At 46.0% G+C, this 20,874-nt stretch overlaps 1 protein-coding gene across 5 annotated transcripts in view; it reads left to right on the top strand.

Annotated features, from left to right (window-relative positions):
- Positions 1-16,745, top strand: part of LOC121167745 (transcriptional repressor CTCF-like) — a 50,207-nt gene extending 33,462 nt beyond the window's left edge. For 3 of the 5 annotated variants that reach the window (XM_040997323.1, XM_040997328.1, XM_040997322.1), the window contains 8 exons: positions 2,010-2,143; positions 5,405-5,525; positions 5,971-6,120; positions 9,543-9,703; positions 10,179-10,361; positions 11,600-11,735; positions 14,038-14,202; positions 15,263-16,745. In XM_040997323.1, coding sequence (XP_040853257.1) covers positions 2,010-2,143; positions 5,405-5,525; positions 5,971-6,120; positions 9,543-9,703; positions 10,179-10,361; positions 11,600-11,735; positions 14,038-14,202; positions 15,263-15,447 — 1,235 coding nt within the window. In that variant the 3' untranslated portion in view covers positions 15,448-16,745. The remainder of the gene's footprint in view (positions 1-2,009; positions 2,144-5,404; positions 5,526-5,970; positions 6,121-9,542; positions 9,704-10,178; positions 10,362-11,599; positions 11,736-14,037; positions 14,203-15,262) is intronic. The other 2 variants (XM_040997325.1, XM_040997324.1) reach the window with 2 other exon arrangements.
- Positions 16,746-20,874: the final 4,129 nt, after the last annotated feature.

Genomic DNA, 20,874 nt, shown 5'->3' with positions numbered 1-20,874 from the left:
GTTCCAACTCTAGTATCCTTTCATTGCAAACCCTGGGATGTTGTGACAGCTCAGGTGATTGGGTTCAAGCCACTCACATGGAGACCTAGATTGAGTTCCCAGCTCTTGACTTTGGCCCTAGCTATTGGGGCATGTGAGGCCATTATGTGGGAGAGCTTGTTCTTTTTTCTGCCTCTCAATTTAAAAAAAAAGTTCTGGAGATGCTATGTGAGAGTATATTAAAAAACACCTTTTTTAATTTTAATATTTATTTATTTATTATTACAAAGTCAGATATACAGAGAGGAGGAGAGATAGAGAGGAAGATCTTCTGTCTGATGATTCACTCCCCAAGTGAGCGCAACGGTCTGCTCTGCTGATCCAGAGCCAGGAACCAGGAACTTCCTTGAGGTTTCCCACGCAGGAGCAGGGTCCCAAAGCTTTGGGCCGTCCTCGACTGCTTTCCCAGGCCACAGGCAGGGAGCTGGAAGGGAAGCGGGGCTGCCGGGATTAGAACCGGCGCCCACGTGGGATCCCGGGCGTGCAAGGCGAGGACCTTAACCACTGCGCCACCGTGCCGGGCCCCGATTTATTTGTTTTAAAAGCAAAGTGGGGCCCGGCGCGGTGGCGCAAGTGGTTAAAGGTCCTCGCCTAGCACCCCGGGATCCCATATGGGCGCCGGTTCTAATCCCGGCAGCCTCGCTTAGCTTCCAGCTCCCTGCCTGTGGCCTGGGAAAGCAGTCGAGGACGGCCCAAGGCTTTGGGACCCTGCACCTGCGTGGGAGACCCGGAAGAGGCTCCTGGCTTCGGATCGGCATAGTATGGGCCCGTTGCGCTCACTTGGGGAGTGAATCATCAGACGGAAGCTCTTCCTCTCTGTCTCTCCTCTCTGTATATCTGCCTTTCCAATGAAAAAATAATAAAAATAAATCTTTAAAAAAAAAAAAAAGCAAAGTGTTAGAGAAACAGAGAGATCTAGAGTGAAATTCTGTGGCTTGAACTTGATAAAGCATCAGGGAATGAAAGGTATTCTAATTTTAGCAAAAGCTGAAATACTGAAATTTCTTTTTTTTTTTTTTAAAGATTTATTTATTTGTATTGGAAAGGCAGATATACAGACAGGAAGAGAAATCTTCCATCCGCAGGTTCACTCCCCAAGTGGCCGCAATGGTTGGAACTGAATCAATCTGAAGCCAGGAGCTAGGAGCTTCTTCTGGGTCTCCTACGTGAGTGCAGGGTCCCAAGGCTTTGGGCCATCCTCAACTGCTTTTCCAGGCCACAAGCAGGGAGCAGGATGGGAAGCTAGGCTGCCAGGATTAAAACTGGTGCCCATATGGGATCCCGATGCATTCAAGGTGAGGACTTCAACCACTACACTGTTGCGCTGGGCCTTGAAATTTCTTTTAATGCATGATAACCAAGATATTCAGGGCCCGGCGGCGTGGCCTAGTGGCTAAAGTCCTTGCCTTGAACACACCGGGATCCCATATGGGTGCCGGTTCTAGTCTCGTCAGCTCCACTTCCCATCCAGCTCCCTGCTTGTGGCCTGCGAAAACAGTCGAGGACGGCCCAAAGCTTTGGGACCCTGCACCCGTGTGGGAGACCTGGACGAGGTTCCTGGCTCCTGGCTTCGGATCGGCATAGCATCGGCCATTGTGCTCACTTGGGGAGTGAATCATTGAATGGAAGATCTTCCTCTCTGTCTCTCCTCCTCTCTGTATATCTGACTTTCAAATAAATAAATTAAAAAAAAAAAAAAGGTATTCAGAAAATAGAATAATTTCATAATCAAAGGCAATAGGTCCAAATGCATAATTAACAGAAGCTGAATATTTGACACATGTTGTATCCTAGGATTACTGTTGTAAATCTAGTTGGACTTTCCTGTAAGTTTTTGAGCTACTCTCTGCAAACTTAATGAATTGACGAAGATCCAGTACCATGCTACAGTGCTGTTACACACTGGACTTTCTGTCAATATCTATGTACTTTATCTTGTTCTTTCTTTTGTTATGTCCTCCTTTCTTTAGGTACTCGTCCTCACAAGTGCCCAGACTGCGACATGGCCTTTGTGACCAGTGGAGAATTGGTGCGGCACCGTCGTTACAAACATACCCACGAGAAGCCATTTAAGTGTTCCATGTGTGATTACGCCAGTGTGGAAGTAAGTGTTCGCTTCCTTCAGAGTATCTTTGTGAGGAAGATCATGATTCCAGTGAAGCGTCTAACTACCCAGACTCTTAAGTGGAGAAACTTAATTAGATTATTAACTCCTCACCAACACACCTTCTCTCAAGAAAAGTAACAAGCATGAGACATTTATATGTTGGACAAGTGCCAATTCCACAGGTTACTACCAGCAAGTCCTACCAACTTGGAAGCAATAACTGTATCCAGTACATTTAAAAATTAAAGACTCATCAGCTTCATTATTTGAAGCTATCTTAATACAAAATCTGGATATGGATATTAACATAAATAAAATCGACTGTAAGTCTAAATAATAAAATCCCACAAAACACAGGTCTAAGGATGGCATTGGACACAGTGATTAACGTACAGTTTGAAACACCTGCATCCCATATTGGAATGTCTGGGTTTGAGTCCTACCTGAACTTTGTTGACTCCAAGATGTTCACCCCGTGAGGCAGCAAGTGATATTTCAAATATTAGGTCCCTCTCACCCACATGGGAGACTCACTGACTTCTGAGAACCTACTTCAGCCTTGGCTGTTGTGAACAGTTAAGCCATAAGCCAGTGGATGGGAAGTGGACACTGCCGGGATTAGAGCCAGCGCCCATATGGGATCCTGGCACGTTGAAGGCGAGGACTTTAGCCGCTAGGCCACACCACCAGGTCCCAGATAATCAAATCTTATAAAAAACAACACGGAAACATGTAAACAAAGACTATTGTATAAAACCATCTTCAGGCTTTGTAAGATTTCATAAGAAACAAAGGAATCCTGTGGTTAGGGTTAAGTCCCATCCTCAAAGTATTTCATTTTAGGGCCTAGCGTGATGGCCTAGTGGCTAAAGTCCTGGCCTTGAAAGTGCAGGGATCCGTTATGCTCGCCGGTTCTAATCCCAGAGGCCCTGCTTCCCATCCAGCTCCTGCTTTTGGCCTGGGAAAGTAGTTGAGGATGGCCCACAGCCCTGGGACCCTGCACCCGCATGCAAGATGTGGAAATGGCTCCGGGCTCCTGGCTTTGGATCGGCACAGCTCCGGCTGTTGCGGCTGCTTAGGGAGTGAATCAACAGATGGAAGATCTTCTCTGTCTCTCCTCCTCTTTGTATATCTTGACTTACCAATAAAAATAAAATAAACCTTAAAAAAAAGTATTTCTTTTCATATATATACATACACAGATATCTTAAAATGCAATATAATTGTGCCTCGGGCCCAGCACAGTAGCCTAGTAGCTAACATACTGATCTTGAACATGCTAGGATCTTGTATGGGCACTGGTTCTAATCCTGGTGGCACAGCTTCCCATCCAGCTCCCTGCTTAAGGCCTGGGGAATTAGAAGACAGCCCAAATCCTTGGGACCCTGCACCCGATTGGGAGACCCGGAAGAAGCTCCTGGCTCCTGTCTTCAGATTGGCTCAGCTCCAGCCATTGCGGCCACTTGGGGGAATGAACTGTCGCATGGAAGACCTTCCTTTCTTTCTCTCCTCCTCTGTGTATCTGCCTATCCAATAAAAATAAATAAATCTTAAATTAAAAAAAAAGAACAAAAACACACTCTGGTTCCAAGCGCTTTTCAATATGTAAATTCAATCTGTACAGTATAGTTACTGATTTTACTGGGGCTGGGCTGTGGCTCATAGTTAAGGTGCTGCCTGTGACACCAGCTTACCATGGGGGCTGTTCTTTTTCCAGGCCACCTCCCTGCTAATGTGCCTGAAAATACAACAGAAGTCAAGTCAAATGCTTGGGCCTCTGCTACCCAAATAGCCTCATTGCTTAGGGGTGGTCCAGGGCAAGGGCCAAAGTCTCCGTCCTGGTCTCTGATGGGTGATAGGGGCCTGAGTGCATGGGACATCTGCTGCTTTCCCAGGCACAGTGACAGCGGGTTAGAAGCAGAATGCAGGAACTTAACCTGGGCTTCAGTATAAGATGCTGGCATCTTCACAGGTAGGAAGCTTTGGCCATTGCGACACACCATGAAAGTGACAGATTTCTATAGACTTAGCATCTGACTACCAAATGAATTTTCACTGCTTTGTGTTTTAGCTGGTATTCATTGTGCCTTCAAGAAACCAATTTAGTTTATTTAGTATTCTGTTAGCTAGGATATCTAGAAGCTGATCATTTAAGCAATACTACTCATAGATCTCTTGTCATATAATTTTTTGTGAATAATTCTAATTTTTCAGAGCGAATCCATTTATTATTTTCTGCTATAAAGATGTTCTCAAGTTGACAGGATTTTATTCAGAGTTCATTATTGGATTATAGTTTCATAAAACTTTTCTTTATTCACTCAATATAACATACACCTGTAACTTCCTAATTGTTAAGCTCTACTTCCATTTATATACAATGAATTAACTTTTAAGTAAATTTTATTGGTCCCAGTGTGATGGCCCAACTGTCTAATCCTCTGCCTGCAAGCACCAGCATCCTGCATGGGCAGTGGTTCATGTCCCTCTGCTCCACTTATCCCACCCCCTGCTTATGGCTTGAGAAAGTCGTAGAGAGCGGTCCATAGACTTGAGACTGCACCTGCATAGGAGACCCAGAAGGAGCTCCTGGCTTCTGGTTTCAGATCAGCTCTACTTCAGCCATTGAGGCTTTTTGGAGAGAAAACTAGCAGATGGAACATTTTTCTGTGTCTCTCCTTCTCTGTTAATCTGCCTCCAATAAATAAATAAATAAATATATGTTATATATAAATATATGTTTTTTAATGATGAAAATAATGAAAGATCTTGACTCATCTATCCCTTATCAGTTTACCTGCTTTTCTTGGATTATAAAGATTAGAAAAGCAAGGTTTGTAAATAAAGGAAAGGGGGGGAAATCTTTTCAACTTTTCTGTGCTGTCTAAATTTTTATTCTCCCTCTCTGCTGATTCTCTTCCCCAGTTAGCCGCAGTTGGGGCTGTCCTAGCCAGTGCTAGGAGGCTGCATGTCCATCATAGTCTCCCATATGAAGGTCCCAAGCAGCTGGGCCATCTCTGCTGCATTCTCAGGTACCTTAGCAGGAGCTGGATGGGAAATGGAGTAACTGGGACTGCAACAAGCACTCATGAAATGATGCCATGGCAGGCAGCAGCTTGACGTGCCACAGTGCCAGCCTCCAGACCTTGTTTCTAGATTCTAGACTTTTTTGCACTAAATCTAAGCTTTTAGATTTAGATGCTGTGTTAAGTGCACATAAATGAAAACATAAGAGGATCGTATGCTTTCATGTTTCAGGTTAGCAAATTAAAACGTCACATCCGTTCTCATACTGGAGAGCGGCCGTTCCAGTGCAGCTTGTGCAGTTATGCCAGCAGAGACACATACAAGTTGAAAAGGCACATGAGAACCCATTCAGGTAAGACCTCCCCTCATATTCATGGGATTATATCCCATAGGACCCACGGACCACCAGTTACTCCCATTCCTTACCTGAATGGAAGACTGGCATGAAAGTAGTACTTATTTGACAGTACTCTTTGAATTCTCTGAATTCATTGTTTAAAGACATATTAGTACTTTTGTCTTAACTTGAACAAGCTTTTTTTAAGTTCAGTCTTTTCCTAAGAAGAAAAACTAACAAAAACTCCACATACTCTTCCTGCACAGGTAAGCATGGTTAAAAGAACTACTTTCCCTGAAGCCGAGAGGTGGCTGGCAGTGGTTTAGGACTTAGCCAGCCTCAGCCTCCATGAGCTAGAGGAGAGGCTATAGCCTGACCTCTCTCCCCTCAGATGCACTCCAATTAAATTACACCATTCGCTCACTTTATCTAATTTGTTCATTCTGTATTTCTTTTTAAGGAGAAAAACCTTATGAATGTTATATTTGTCATGCTCGGTTTACCCAGAGTGGTACCATGAAGATGCACATTTTACAAAAGCACACAGAAAATGTGGCCAAATTTCACTGTCCCCACTGTGACACTGTAATAGCCCGAAAAAGTGATTTGGGTAAGTAGATTTACCAGAGGCACATGAACACCATATTTTGATGTATTTTGAAATCAGGAGTTCCTTCCAGCTCTTCTGTTCAGTGTATGTGAATGGTCTGTCACTTAACAAAAGCATTGCTAACCTGCTTTGTTCTCCCTTAGCTCTTCTGTTCCTGCAGCCAGGTAATAATCTAAACAGAGCTCATCTTTAAATTAATTGGAGCTCTAATTGAAGAAAACAAAATGTGTCTTTAATTAGTAGCCTTCATTTCTCAAATAGGGAAGTAACATAATATGATTCAAATTAAGGTCAGTCCATATCAATTTTTTTCATAACATTTGTACTGTCTGTAAGTAATTGGACTATCTTATTGGTAAGTATCAGTATTACACATTCTGTTTGCTGTCCAAAATACACTGCTGCCTGAACCCTATCCTCACTTTTATATTTACTTACATTGTTATAACTCACAAAATTTCTTGTGTTTGAATTTTTTGCTCATTTGATCTTCACAACAACCTGATGAAGAAATCAAGTCTTATGTTATTCTGACTTTATAGGTGATGACCCTGAGACCCAGAGGGGTGTCTTTCCCAAACCATACAATGCTGCTTAGGAGGTCAAAGCTGGACTTAAGCCCTCGAGTCCTCTCTAGCGGTTTCTCCCCTGGGGTGTTTAAGTGCCAGGCCATAGCAGCTGTGCACCCAGCCACAGGGTAAGCGTGGCCTGCCTTTTTGCAGCATTGTTTTTACTCAAAAGGTTTTGAGGGAAATTATGCAGTTTATCTGGTATCTTAAAACATTTTTGTGTTACTATGACTGAATTGACTAGAATGCAAACTGGATTTGGGTTTCACACAAGACCCACAGGCTCAAATGCTCATTTCAGAAAGATTGAAGAAGCAGTGTCCAGATAAATGAAGTGATTTTGTTGGGGGAGTTTCTTTTTTTTTTTTTTAATAGTAATTATACTTTAATTCCAGTCATGTCTTATGAGCAGTATGAGCCATATGGCCACTACCTGGATGATCCCTTTTTAAAAATATTGTAAATAAGCATGCCGCTTATTACACACGTGATGCCTCTTAGACCCTGCATAGCAAGCTCAGTATGAGTCTCTTTAATATCCAATAATAAGTTCCCTAAACCAATCCAAGTGAAGTATACATTTCCTCTCTCTTTAAAAGCAGGCCTAGTTTTAGTCTGATAAATAAATAAGTCTGTTAAAGGTAAAAAGCAGAGTCCTCCATCCCCTTTCCACATTTCCATTCCTCAGAACCAACCCTCATTCAGTTTGGTGAGATACCATGTTAATGATGCAGAGATAGAGCACCATAAATTCATGATCCCAAATGCCTTACTTGTGACTGGGCAGTCTGGCCCTTTATGTTAGATGTGTCAGACGTGTACCCATTTTCCTGGCGAGGAAAAGGTTTAGATGCAAGCTGTGAGGGAGGCACTGTGAGCTAACAGAATTGGGCAAATCACTTCTACCCCTACCCTCCCACCCCCGCTTTTCTTTTTTAACATTTATTTATTAATTAAAAGAGTTCCAGAGAGAGAGAGAGAGAGAGAGGTCTTCCATTCACTGGTCACATGCATATGGCTACAATAGCTAGGCTTGCCAGACCAAAGCCAGGAGCCAAGATATTCCTCTGAGTTTCCTATGTGGGTAACAGGGATGGAAACAGTTGGACCATCTTCCACTTCACTTTCCAGGCCACCAACAGGGAGCCAGATTAGAAGTAGAGCATCAACGACTCAAAGCGATGCCTATGTGGGATGGCACTACCTGCCGTGCCACAGTACTGCCCCTTTTGCTATCTTTTACTTGCTAATCTTCCTTTCTGTTTCTTCTTTCCTGTGTAAATGAATGACTTTTGTTCCTCCTTCACAGTAAAACAGATAATACATACAACAAACTGAAACTAAACTTTGCTGTCAAACCTATTAGCCTGCTTACACTTGCATTCATGTCTGTTTGCCCTTCAGCTTTTGGAGCGATGTTCCCATGTGCAACCATCTGTTCGCTTTGGCCCTGAATCCCATTCTGTTGTCTTCTATGCAGTCTTTACACCATCTTTATCTTCATTTCCACGTTCTCCTTGGTCTTTCACAAAACATGGCACTTGTCTCTTCTTTTAGAAAGTGTCTTTTCCTGGGGCCAGAGCGATGGCTCAGTTGGCCAGGCCTCTGTCCACAAGCTCCAGGATCCCATATGGGCAGCGATTCTAATCCTGGAGGTCTGGCTTCCCATTTAACTCCTTTCCTGTGGCCTGGAAAAGCAGTTGAGGACGGTCCAGAGCCCTGCACCCGCATGGGAGACCCGGAAGGAGGCTCCTGGCTTCCATCATCTCAGCTTCAGCTGTTGCGGCCACTTGAGTGAACCAGCGACAGAATATCTTTCCATCTCTCCTTCTCTCTGTAAATCTGCCTTTCCAATACAAATAAATCTTTTTTTAAAAAAAGAAGAAAGTTTCCTCAGAATTCCACTCTATCTCCTTCCCAGACGGCTTTCATGAGGAGTGACAGCCCTCTTGATCTTCCTTTCTTCTGATTTCCCTCTCGTCTGGTTTCTACATTGCTCAGGTAATTGGGCTCTTACCAAGATCATTGAATGTATTTATTTACTTTTTAAAGGCAGAGTTACAGAGAAAGGTAAGGGAGGAGAGACAGAGTGGGCTTCTACTCGTTGATTCACTCCCTAAATGGCCACAACAGCTAGTCCAGAGCTAAGAGCCCAATTGGAACTGGAGCAAGCAGGACTCAATGTGGGGTCCAAATGGGATTCCAGCACTGTTGACAAAAGTTTAACCCCCTGTGTCACAATGCCAGTCTCTCTATACTTTACTTTGAAGATCTCATCAGCTCCCAAGGACTCACAAATCTCATTAACTCCCAGATTTGCCTTCTCTATCACACACCTTTCTTGGGGGGCTAAACTTATATAAATGTCTGTTTTTTGCCCTCCCTGTTCCTCTTCTCATGTTTTAAGCATCCAAAGTAAGTAAGTTCATAACTGAAGATCAGAAACTCCCCTTCACAGTTCCTTAAGTTAACATACAGCTTAGTAGTCGCCCTCTCCTGCCCTTACGTTGTCTCAGTGATCAGCCCCACTACCCACCTAGTTTTCCAAGACAAAAATCTGGAAGCCATTCCTGACAGCCACTTCTTTTCCTCATTGTGAGTCAGCCATCAGATGCTGTCTAACATTTCACATCAGTTTCCCTTTCTTTCATACCCATTGCTGCCCCTCCTTGTCCAAGCCACTGTCTTCTCCCATGAATCTTACCTGGTCTTCATGTGGATATTGTTCCTCTTTCGAATTAACTTTCTGTATAGCAGCCAAATAGTTTTTTAAGCAACAGAAGAAATGTGTTCTTATTGTATTGCTTGTTTGTGTTTTCATGAGTCAGACTGGGCTTTGTCTTTTGCTGTCAGGTGTCCACTTGCGAAAGCAGCATTCCTATATTGAACAAGGCAAGAAGTGCCGGTACTGCGATGCGGTGTTTCACGAGCGCTATGCCCTTATCCAGCATCAGAAGTCACACAAGAATGAGAAGCGCTTTAAGTGTGACCAGTGTGATTACGCTTGTAGACAGGTAGGGGCCACCATAGGTAAAAAGCAGTTGATGCCCCTTTAGTGTGACCTATTAGCAAAGGGGTTTCTATACCTACTGTGGGAGCCATTTCCAGAGATAACATCCAATGGCTTATGAGGGGAGTCACCAAATTCAGGGGTGATGCTGTTTGTGCGTTGTATCATTTCAGCCTCTAGTTACAGCTTACTTGAGTTGCAGCTTACCTTCCCCTAACACAGACTGCCACCTTCTTAAAACTGTAGGAATTAAGTCCAGGCCTTAAGACAGAAGGCTCTGGTCCTGGGACATGATACGTAGGTAAGAAGATAGAGAGATCATCTGCTAGACATTAGCAACCTTACCTGTGTTAGAATTGGGGGACATGGTTCTGCACCCTGGTGGAAATGCTGTTAGCATCCTTAGCGTTGAGGGTGGCCTGCATGTGCCTGTGACCCCGCACTCTTAAGGACTTTCCCCTCCCTCGGATGTGTTGTAGGAGAGGCACATGATCATGCACAAACGCACCCACACTGGAGAGAAGCCTTATGCCTGCAGCCACTGCGACAAGACCTTCCGCCAGAAGCAGCTGCTCGACATGCACTTCAAGCGCTATCACGACCCCAACTTTGTCCCTGCGGCCTTCGTCTGTTCTAAGTGTGGGAAAACATTTACACGACGGGTAAGGCTTGAGCTTCAATTTTGCGGCTAGCTTTGTGGTATAGTGGGTTAAGCCACTGTCTGCCATGCTGGCCTCTTGTATGAGTGTGGGTTCAAGTCTCAGCTGCTTCACTTCTGGCCCAGCTCCCGGCTGATGTGCCTGGGAAAGTAGCAAAAGATGGTCAAAATGCTTGTGCCCATACTATCTATGTGGGAGAGACCTGGATGGAGTTTGAGATTCCTAAGGTTGGCCTCGCCCCAGCCTGAGCCAGTTGCAGCCATTTGGAGAGTGAACTAGAGAATGGAAGGATTCTGTCTTTAATTCTGCCTTTCAGATAAGTAAGTTGATCTTCAGAACTTTTTAAGAAAAAGCAAACTTTCCTTTTAGAATTCTTATCAAATTCTTGATTACCATACTTTCTCTATAAATAGAAAATTTTTTTAAAGATTTATTTATTTTTATTGGAAAGTCAGATATATACAGAGAGGAGGAGAGACAGAGAGGAAGATTCTCCATCCGATGATTCACTCCCCAAGTGACTGTAATGGCCGGTGCTGTGCTGGTCCGAAGCCAGGAAGCAGGAATTTCTTCCAGGTCTCCCAGGTGGGTGGTGCAGGGTCCCATGATTTGGGCTGTCCTCAGCTGCCTTTCCAGGCCACAAGCAGGGAGCTGGATGGGAAGTGGAGTTGCCGGGATTGGAACTGGCTCCCATATGGGATCCCAGGCGCGTTCAAGGCGAGAACTTTACCCACTAGGCCACGGCACCAGGCCAATAAATTTATTTTATTTTTAATGTCCACATAATTCAGAAGGTCCTGTGTGGGTCACTGATTAGAGTGGAAAGGATGGAGGTATGAAGGAAGAAGGATAGGACAAATGTTTTTCATTTTTTTCCTTTCCTCCTGCCTTGATTCCCTTCTAGAGGCTCTCTGCCCATGCATCAACACATCTCTGCTGGGAAAGAGAGTCTCCTGAAGGAGTGTGCTAATGGGAGGCAGTTGCTGTAGTGTGTATGACCTGGGTCTGTCCCGCGGCTTGCTTGACTGCATCCTGAGTCTCTGCTCAGGGTGCTGACATTTGTCCTGTTTGCACAAGACAAGCAGCTGGTGTCGCCTTTCTTTGTCCTTTCTATCTTTTGGCTTTTTCTTGCAGAACTTTTAGGAATAATATGGACACCTCAAATTTAACTAAAATACAAAAACTTGCAGTCTGGTCTAAGCTTTTTTAGTAGTGTAAAGAGGATTTTATTCCTTTTATAGAATACCATGGCAAGGCATGCTGATAATTGTGCTGGTCCAGATGGTGTAGAAGGGGAGAATGGAGGAGAGACAAAGAAAAGTAAACGTGGCAGGAAAAGGAAGATGCGGTCGAAAAAAGAGGATTCCTCTGACAGTGGTAAGTGACAGACTTCATGATTTGTTTCCATTTGATTTGACTTATTTTGGGTCCATGATGGATGTTTATAGCAGCAGTTAGTAGTTTTTCAGATTTACTTATTAGGTAGATTTATAGAAAGGAGAGACAGAAGTATCGTCCATCCACTGTTTCACTATCCAAATGAACACAATGGCCAGGGCAGAGCTGATCTAAAGCCAGGAGCCAGGAACTTCCTTTGGGTCTTACATGTGGGTGCAGAGTCCCAAGGACTTGGCCATCCTTTCCTTCTTTCCCAGCCCACAGCAGGGAGCTGGATGGGAATTGGAGCACCTGGGACATGAGTCAGCCTTCATTTGGAATGCCAGTGCTTGCTAGACAGGATTAGCTAATTGAGTCATCATGTCAACCCCAGCAGTTAGTATTTTCTTAGCAAATTTTCTTTTTTTTTTTACAAGGCATTCCAGTGCTTACAGTAGCTTACATGCAGTGTTCAATTAAATACAAAGTGAAGCCATGAGCTTCTTCGGGGTCTCCCATAGGGAGGCTCCGAGCTCCTGGCTTTGGGTTGGCTTAGCTCTCTCCGTTGTGACCACTTGAGGAGTGAATCAGCAGGTGGAAGAGCTTTCTCTCTGTCGCTCCTTTCTGTATATCTGACTTTGCAATAAAAATAAGAAAATGAAAAAAAAAAAAAAAAGCAGCAGCTTGTCTACCAACATGTAAGAGAGAATGGGTCTTGTAAATGGGAAGCCATGTTGGATTCCACAGGCACAGCTGTAAGTGGGAGTATTGAGTGCAGGTAGCTAGCCTGCTGTCCTCCTGGTGAGAAGGCACCTTGGACTGTGAATGTGCAGAGCTTAAATGGGAGGGCTCCAAATGAGTTTGGGCAATGCTCTTCAGCTGCATACCTGCCTACCTGGCTGGGAGGGGGCTCGGCATGATGGCCTAATGGCTAATCCTCACCTTGCGTGCTCCAGGATTCCATATAAGCTCCTGATCAACCCCATTCATGTCTGTGGTTCATCTCTAACAAGACCAGTTTCCAAACAGGGGTTTTTTTTTGTTTTGTTTCGTTTTGTTTAAATTTATTTATTTTTATTTGAAAGGCAAATTTTGCAGAGTGGAAAGATGGAGAAAAAGGTCTTCCATCTGCTAGTTCCTTCCCCACATGGCCACAACCAGCTCTAAGCTAATCCAAAGCTGGAAGGGAAGCCAGCAGTTTCTTTCAGGTCTGCCACACAGGTGGAAGATCCCTAGACTTTGGGCCATACTCCACTGGTTTCCCAGGCCACAAGCAGGGAGCTGGATCACATGGAGGAGCTGAGATACAAAACAGTGCCCATGTAGGATACCTGCGCCACAGGGTTGAGGGTTATGCTATTGTACCAGCCTACAGAAATACATTTAGGCTAGAGATTGTAGATGATTCCTAGTACAGTCTGTAGTTCTTTTTGTTTCCTGCACCACTGGTTAGTAGAACTTTGGTTCTGGACTTTATTTCTCTGTGAGCCCTCAGGAGCTGAGTGTGGGCAGTATCCCACTGACAGCAGCCACTCAGTCCTTTTCCCTGGCCCCTAGAGCACTGCCTGGTGGCCCTCTCCGCATGCCGAGTTTCAGCAGTGTTCTGCTGTGTACACAGTCTTTGCCAAAATCTCAGCAAGTTAATAATAAGCCTTCGACCCTATTAACTTTTATGTGCTTTCTTCCCCTGTTTTAGTTCTCTAGGCATTGAGCCAATGCAGGCAATAGGGGGCTTGTATAAACTCAACAGGGGGAAAAATCTTGTTCTTGAGACAGTGCCACCCACCAAGGTATTCTCTAGACTTTGTTTTGGGAATTCAGTCATTTGAAAAATACAGCATTTGGTTCTTAAGATCAGGCATTTATCCACAGAACTGTAAGACTTATTTTTGCAGAGAGGAAGGGAGAAGGAGAGAAAACGAAACTGTTAATAACCTATACTGGCCCAGTGCAATAGCCGCATGGCTAAATCCTCACCTTGCATGCGCCAGAGCACGTAATGGCACCAGTTCGTATCCCAGCTGCTGCAGTTCCCATCCATCCCTCTGCTTATGGCCTGGGAAAGCAGTCAAGGATGTCCCAAAACCTTGGGATTCTATACCTGTTTGGGAGTCCTGGAATACATTCTTTCTTCTGGAGACCAACAAATGAAAGATATTTTTGTCTCTCCTTCTTGCTGTAAATCTGCCTTTCCAATAAAAATTTTAAAAACTTTTTAAAAAACAAAGACTACATAATATGTAGTTTTTTATTTGCTTTTTCTCCCTGCCTTACCGCCTGTGTTATGCTTCTTGTGTCTGAGCAGAAAATGCTGAGCCTGATCTGGATGACAATGAGGATGAAGAGGAACCTGCTGTGGAGATTGAGCCAGAGCCAGAGCCTCAGCCTGTGACCCCAGCCCCGCCACCTGCCAAGAAGCGGAGAGGACGGCCCCCAGGCAGAACCAACCAGTCCAAACAAAACCAGCGTAAGTTCCTGGTCTCCGCTAGGCAGGCTGCCATCTTCCCCCGCGTGTGAGGGAGCCAGATGGGTTCTTGTTTTTTGATTTTTTTTTTTTTTGTTTTTTTTTTTTTTTGAGGAGATAGGAACAAAGCCACAAGAACCAGTTAGGTCACATCACACTGGGAAGAGATTCTTCAGGAAGGGATTTTTGAGGTGTTTTTACTGAGGAAGCCTTCCTCAAGCAGTACAGCCTAGAGGAGAAAGATACTTGTATTCCACAAGATGGGTGCTGCTGTTGGGGTGGCCTCACAAAACAACCAGTGTCAGTCAGCTGGCCAAGTTGATAGGATGACAGATGTAGGAGAGCCAGGGTTTTTGGCATAGAGGGAATGGATTTCTGTGCTATAGGCTGGCCGCTCCCACAGAACATGCCACGGGAAAGCAGTCCCAGGGGCTCGGGCCTGGGCAGGGGTGCACAGGTTCTTCCTCTGTCACCCATAGGCCTCCCCCCAATGCTTAGAACGCAGCCCCTGAAAATTGCAGGTTTCAATTTGATTGTTGTTACTTTAAAAGTTCTCCTTAAGTCCCAGAAATAGTTCTGCTAGAGAAAAGAAGTTAACTGTGGATTTTGGAGGCAGCCCTCTTGTTTTGCCAATACACACAGTAGAGAACAATCTGGTGGGAGGCAGTGGTATGAGAGAACTGCAAATCAAACATGTCCCCTTGCTGTAGGCATGTCACCTGTGTCATCTATTCGTGAAGTATCCTTAGTCATGTGCTGCCTGCATCTTACTGGCCTCTTGTGCCGTCAGAAAGCCTGCAGTTTTGATCTCAACCACGGATATTAATGTGTCACCTGGGAGATGTGTGAGCCTGAATGTCAGCCTTTTGTGCTCAGCTGCTTTCTAGAGAATTGCGATTCTGTGTACGTGCATGCTCAATGTCTGAGTCTGTTTTCTGGCCTCTGTGTCACTGTGACGGCTTCCGTTTGTCCTGCCTTGCACTGGCAGCCGGCCGGGCCACAAGCCCTGTATGCCAGAGGGCTTTAATGTACCTTTTCTTCTGTTTGTGCTCCTTTTTGCTAGCAACAGCGATCATCCAGGTTGAAGATCAGAATACAGGTGCAATTGAAAATATTATAGTGGAAGTAAAGAAAGAGCCAGATGCTGAACCTGCAGAGGGGGAGGAAGAAGAGGCACAGCCTGCTGCCACAGACGCCCCTAACGGTGACCTCACGCCTGAGATGATCCTCAGCATGATGGACCGGTGATGGCAGGGCCGTGCTGGGCACAGGACTGCTCTGGGCTGTGTTTAAACGGCCCACAATTTCTCTCTCTTTTCTCCTTTTGGCTTTGGGAAAAGCATCATTTTTACACCATTTTACCAAACAGAGAACAAAAACTTCAAGGATGATGTTAGAAAAATGTGATTTAACTAGAACTTGCTGTTTGATGTTAACCAATCATGGAATGTTCAGAGTCCCTGAGGGTTTCCTGGGAAGTGCGGAGGAGCATGCCGACGCCTGCCTGCTTCTCCTGGATGGGAACAGAGACACACTGACCCTCGCAGGACGGTGACCCGCTCCCGAATGGCCGCCGGCTTTCCCAGAGTTCTCTGGTCTTCTTCCCAAGAGAGTTTTTAATTGTAAATGCAGACTTGGGGAGGCCTTAGACTTTTAACCTGTTTTTTGCTTTTGCTTTTTCCTGGCTCCCTTTGCGCGGAGCCAGCTGCACACCAGTAGTCCGGCATGCTACTATCGGTTCCTGTCCGGAACGCTTTGCCTCTTTCTGGCAGAGTTTCTGGTATGGTCAAGCTTGTAAATAACTTTTTTTACATTTTAATCTTTTCCATTAATTAAGAGGTTGAAAAGAAGTGCAGTGTGAGAAAACCCAGCATTTTAATTACTTGCAAATTAAGTTACCAGAGACTTGGTAGTGTGTAATTATTGAAGGAATTGGATCACAATCATGTAGCAGATTGGCACCCAAACTGCCACCGCTAGTGACGGACCTCCACGTGGAAGATCAGGATTCCCAGCCCACGGAGCCAGCATTTGAACTTCGTACAATTAACCTCCAGTTATGATTTCCCATCAACATTTTCTTTACTGTGTTTGTAGCAAAGTGCTGCATTTTATAATGAATCCCCATCCGAGCCAGAGGCTGACTCGGAGTGGGTCACAGCAGTCCCCACAGGCTGGGCCAGAAATGATCACTAGGTCAGTAATTTAGACTTTGGGTCTTCAAAAACAATTAATAATGTGAAACAAAACCAACTCAAAAATGATTCTTGCACATGAACTGTCACATGTTTAAAATGCATTTTTTAGAAGGCCTCAGTCTCGCTGATTTCAAGCCCTTTTTTTCTTCTGTGTATTGCTTTTTAAGAGAGCCATCAGTTAGCTGTCAGACTCTAGGTTGATGCATTTTGTACTTAGCTGTACTGTGTGATATTTTTCATTATTTTAGGACGCCAACATGAGACCTGTAATAAAATCTGTAATGGGGTTGAAAGCTGGGAGGAGGATCTACTGCTGTACAGCTAATAAATCATAACGGATTAACACGGGCTGCAAGACTCAGGTGTGGTTCCTGTCTGCTGGGGGCCCAAGGGGCTGTCCTGGAGCTCCAGGCCAGGCAGGCTGTGCGTTGGAAGCAGCCTGTGTCCCTAGAGCTTTTTCTCTGGCAGAAGAAGATGGTGTTGACAGATGTCAGCAAAGAGTGTGTATCCCCAGAGTGAGCGTGAGTGAGAAGCAAGGGGGTGGGCAGTGGTTGGCCTCTGAGATCTTCGTAAGTGGTGCCTGGTACACAGAGCTGCCTCGAGGAGGAGCTAAGGGAAGCCCTATCTTTGGGGTCCTGGGGCCAACCCTGAGGCTTAGGCAGGCACAGTAAACAGAAAAACTGGGCCCAACCTGTCCCCTGAGAGCTCATCTGAAGAGACAGACTGCCCATTTGGACATGTGGCTGCTGGCGAGCACACGGAAAGCAGGGTGCAGTGAGTTGGCAGCTGCTGGCTGCATCTGCATTGACTGCTCTGGCAAGCCGTGTCAGGTGGAAGCTTCAGCCACTGATGGTACGGTTTTGGAGTTTTCTTAAAATTTTTAACAGTTTGAAAGGCAAAGCCGACAGATCTTTCCACTAACTCAAAATCCAGATGCCCAGGACAGCTGGCCAGGGTTGGGCCAGGCTGAAGCCGGCACTTGAGAGCTTAATCCAAGTCTTCTCATGTGACAGGGACCCAATTCCTTGAGCCATCTGCTGCTTCCCGGGTGCACATAGGGGTCAGGAGCAGAGCTAAGGCTCTGCCCCAGCATCCCAAGCAGTGTCTGCACTGCACAAGCAGATACCAACCCCACATCAAAGAGGGCTTAACAGGAAAGCCACTCTCTAGGTTGGTGTTTTTGGTTGCTTTTTGTTTTTGTTTAAGATTTATTTGGAAGGGCCTGGTGGCGTGGCCTAGCTGCTAAAGTCCTCGCCTTCAACGTGCCAGGATCCCATATGGGTGCTGGTTCTAATCCCAGCAGCTCCACTTCCCATCCTGCTCCCTGCTTGTGGCCTGGGAAAGCAGTCGAGGATGGCCCAAAGCCTTGAGACCCTGCACCCATGTGGGATACCCGGAAGAAGTTCCTGGATCCTGGCTTTGGATCGGCATAGCATCGGCCGTTGTGCTCACTTGGGGAGTGAATCATTGGACGGAAGATCTTCCTCTCTGTCTCTCCTCCTCTCTGTATATCTGACTTTCCAATAAATAAATAAATCTTTAAAAAAAAAAAAAAGATTTATTTGGAAGGCAGGAACGGAGAGGCTGAGAGAGAAACACAGAGCTTCCATCCACTTCCATCCCCAAATGGCCGCAACAGCCAGAACTGGGACATCCGGAAGCAGGAGCCTGGGATGTGCACAGCTATCTTCTTTCCCTAACACATCAACAAGGAGCTGGATGACAAACCAGCACTCATGAAACGTTAGCATTGTAGGTAGCCGTGTGATCTGTTAAGTCATATTATGGCCCCAGTTTCTAGTTTTCAATGAGAAGTAACAAAAAACAAGCTCTGTGGTGTTTTTTTAAAGGCAGGCAGATTTTCCATTCAGTGGTTCACTCCTCAGATGGCCATAAATTGCCTTGCCTGAGCCAATCCAGAGCCAAGAGCTGCTGTGTCCCATGTGGGTGAAGCAGCCCAAGGACTTGATCTTCCACTGTTTTCCCAGCATGGAGCTGGATTGAAGTGGAGCAGCCAGGACATGAACTGGTGCCCATATGGGATGTTGACATTGCACCCAACAGCTTAACCACACCATCACACTAGCTCCAGTTGTTTGTGGGCTTCATCTTGCTTAAGCTGTCCACGCCATCTGGGGTTCCAGGAAATCCATGGCCTTCTTGGACTGCAAAATTGTGAGCCTGGCAGCCCACTGCTTGGGTTGAAAGGCAGTGGTCAGATGCATGAGGTCTCCATCCCAACCATGGGTTAGCCACTCCGCGAGAAGTGTTTACGTTAAGCCAGTGTTGGTGCAGCAGGCTGCTGCCTGCGAACTGACATCTCGCTGGTCTGTATCCTAGCTGCTCCGGTTCTGATCCAGCTGCCTGCCAATGGCCTGGCCCAGCTCTGACCGTTGTGGCCTGTTGGGGAGTGAATCGGGATGGGTGATCTCACTCTTCAAACTCTGCCTTTTAGATAAATAATAAAAATTGGTTTATGTGTGCACCCAACTTTAGTAAATTGGTGGATATAATAGAAAATCTTCACAGAAAAATGAGACTGAGTTTACCTGTCTCTTCCACATAACTGGTCATATCTGTATGATATGCAAGTGTATTTGTTTTGGCTTGGGAAGGGAAAGGAGGCTTCGGCTGTGTTGGGGCTGGCTGAGTAGAGACCTGCCAGGCACCCTGCTCGGCTCTATTAAACACCAAGTAAGTGGCTACCACAGCCACTTTTCACCCATTGTTTGTACTGAAAACCTGTGGGCTGTCCCAGCGGTGCTTCCGGTTTCGGCTGCAAGTGACACTGGAGTAAAGTTATCAACTCCTTTGACCCTTCCTGCATTGGCATCCCCTCTTGTCTGCTGCCACCCAGCTCACCAAGTGCATACGCCTTCTGTGTTTGGGTGAGGATCTTATCTTTAAAACCACCTGGAGGTGATCACTTCTTGGCCCTTCAGCTAAGGTCAAGTGTAAAACCACCTGGTGGTGAATGTTTAGCACTTTCATACATGGCTATGCCTGGATTGATCCCCAGCCCTGGCACCTGGCTCCAGCCAGCCAGCCTCTGGTCCCCTTTGTGAGCATTAGCATTTCCCAAGCACGTACAGGGTGGCATGCTGTCCGGCCCAAACTGCAGTAAGCTGAAGGCATCTTGCTGAGTCGTCCATGGCAGGTGCTCCCTGCATCCCAGTTGGGCTTGTTTTGTTGTCACAGCCCTGTACACAAGAAAGTTTGCTGGCCAGCCCTGCATGGCTGTCCTCAGCTTGGTGCAGATCATCACTCCCTCAGCCAGCCCTACCTCCCCCCCCCCCCATGAGCTCTAGGTACCGACAGTGCCCCTTCCAACGCTGTGCCAGCCTGCTGGGGCCCTCCACTTGAGCAGCTCCAGCCCTTGGGCATCCTTCCTTCCCGTGCTTTGTTCTTGGTGTTTTGGGTTTTGTTTTGTTTAATGGTGCTTCAAACATGTCTTCCATCTACTAATTTCACTCCCCAAACACCCACAACAGCCAGGGCTAGTTCACAAGGCAGGAACTCCATCCTGGTGTTCAGGTGGCAGGAGTCCAAATGCTAGGGCTACTGTTCCCTGCTGCCAGGAAGCTGGGGTAGAAGCTGAGCAGCTGCTTGAACATGTGCTTGGAAGAGCAACACAGCATTGCAGGCTGCCTAGCCCAGTGCACCATAAAACCAGTCCCTGCTCCTTGTCATTCTAAACAGAAAAACGCAGGGAAGAGAGTTTTCTGTCACTCTGCTGTCCTGGGTTGCCATGGTAAACTTGGCAAGCCTGAATGTGCCTGAAATGCCAGTCACTGTTGTGTGCAGGGCTGCTAATAAGCTCTTAATCTTGAGAAAGGAGCATTGCCAGGTGGGTTAATAGCTCCAATTTACAAAAAGAGAAACTGCAAGACCAGAGAGGCTAAAAAGAGGTTGGGTGAGAAAATTCTGGCTTCTAGGACACTCAGTCATTCTAAGTATGAGATGTACTGAAGTGTCACCCTCAAGTTTGTGACAGTTCTTTGGAACTCCAGAAGGTTCCATCTGGCAGACAGCCGGCCTTTTTTTTTTTTTTTTTTTTTAATCATTAAGTCAGATTTACAGGGAGGAAAGACAGATCTTCCATCCTCTAGTTCACTCCTTAACCGGCTGCAACAGCAAGAGCTGAACTGAGCTGAAGCCAGGAGCTTCCCCTGGGTCTCCCATGCAGCTGCAGGGTCCCAAAGCTGTGGGCCTGCCCTCAACTGCTTTCCCAGGCCACAAGCAGGGAACTGGATGGGAAGTGGAGCAGCCGGGGACATGAACCAGCACCCATATGGGCTCCTGTAGATACAAGGCAAGAATTTAGCCACTAGGCTATCTTGCTGAGCCCCAGCCAGGCCCTTGCTTCCCTCTGTCAACAGCATTCTATCCCACTCCGTGAGCCCGTAGTTGTCATATCTGTGCCTATTGTGTAAGTGAACCAGGATGCAGAGGGGGACAGGATGCAGGATGGGCTCCA

The sequence above is a fragment of the Ochotona curzoniae genome, unplaced genomic scaffold (genome assembly GCF_017591425.1).
Source record: "Ochotona curzoniae isolate NIBS_2020 unplaced genomic scaffold, NIBS_Ocur_1.0 patch423, whole genome shotgun sequence".
Classification (NCBI taxonomy): domain Eukaryota; kingdom Metazoa; phylum Chordata; class Mammalia; order Lagomorpha; family Ochotonidae; genus Ochotona; species Ochotona curzoniae.
This window is presented reverse-complemented; position numbering and strand designations above follow the sequence as displayed.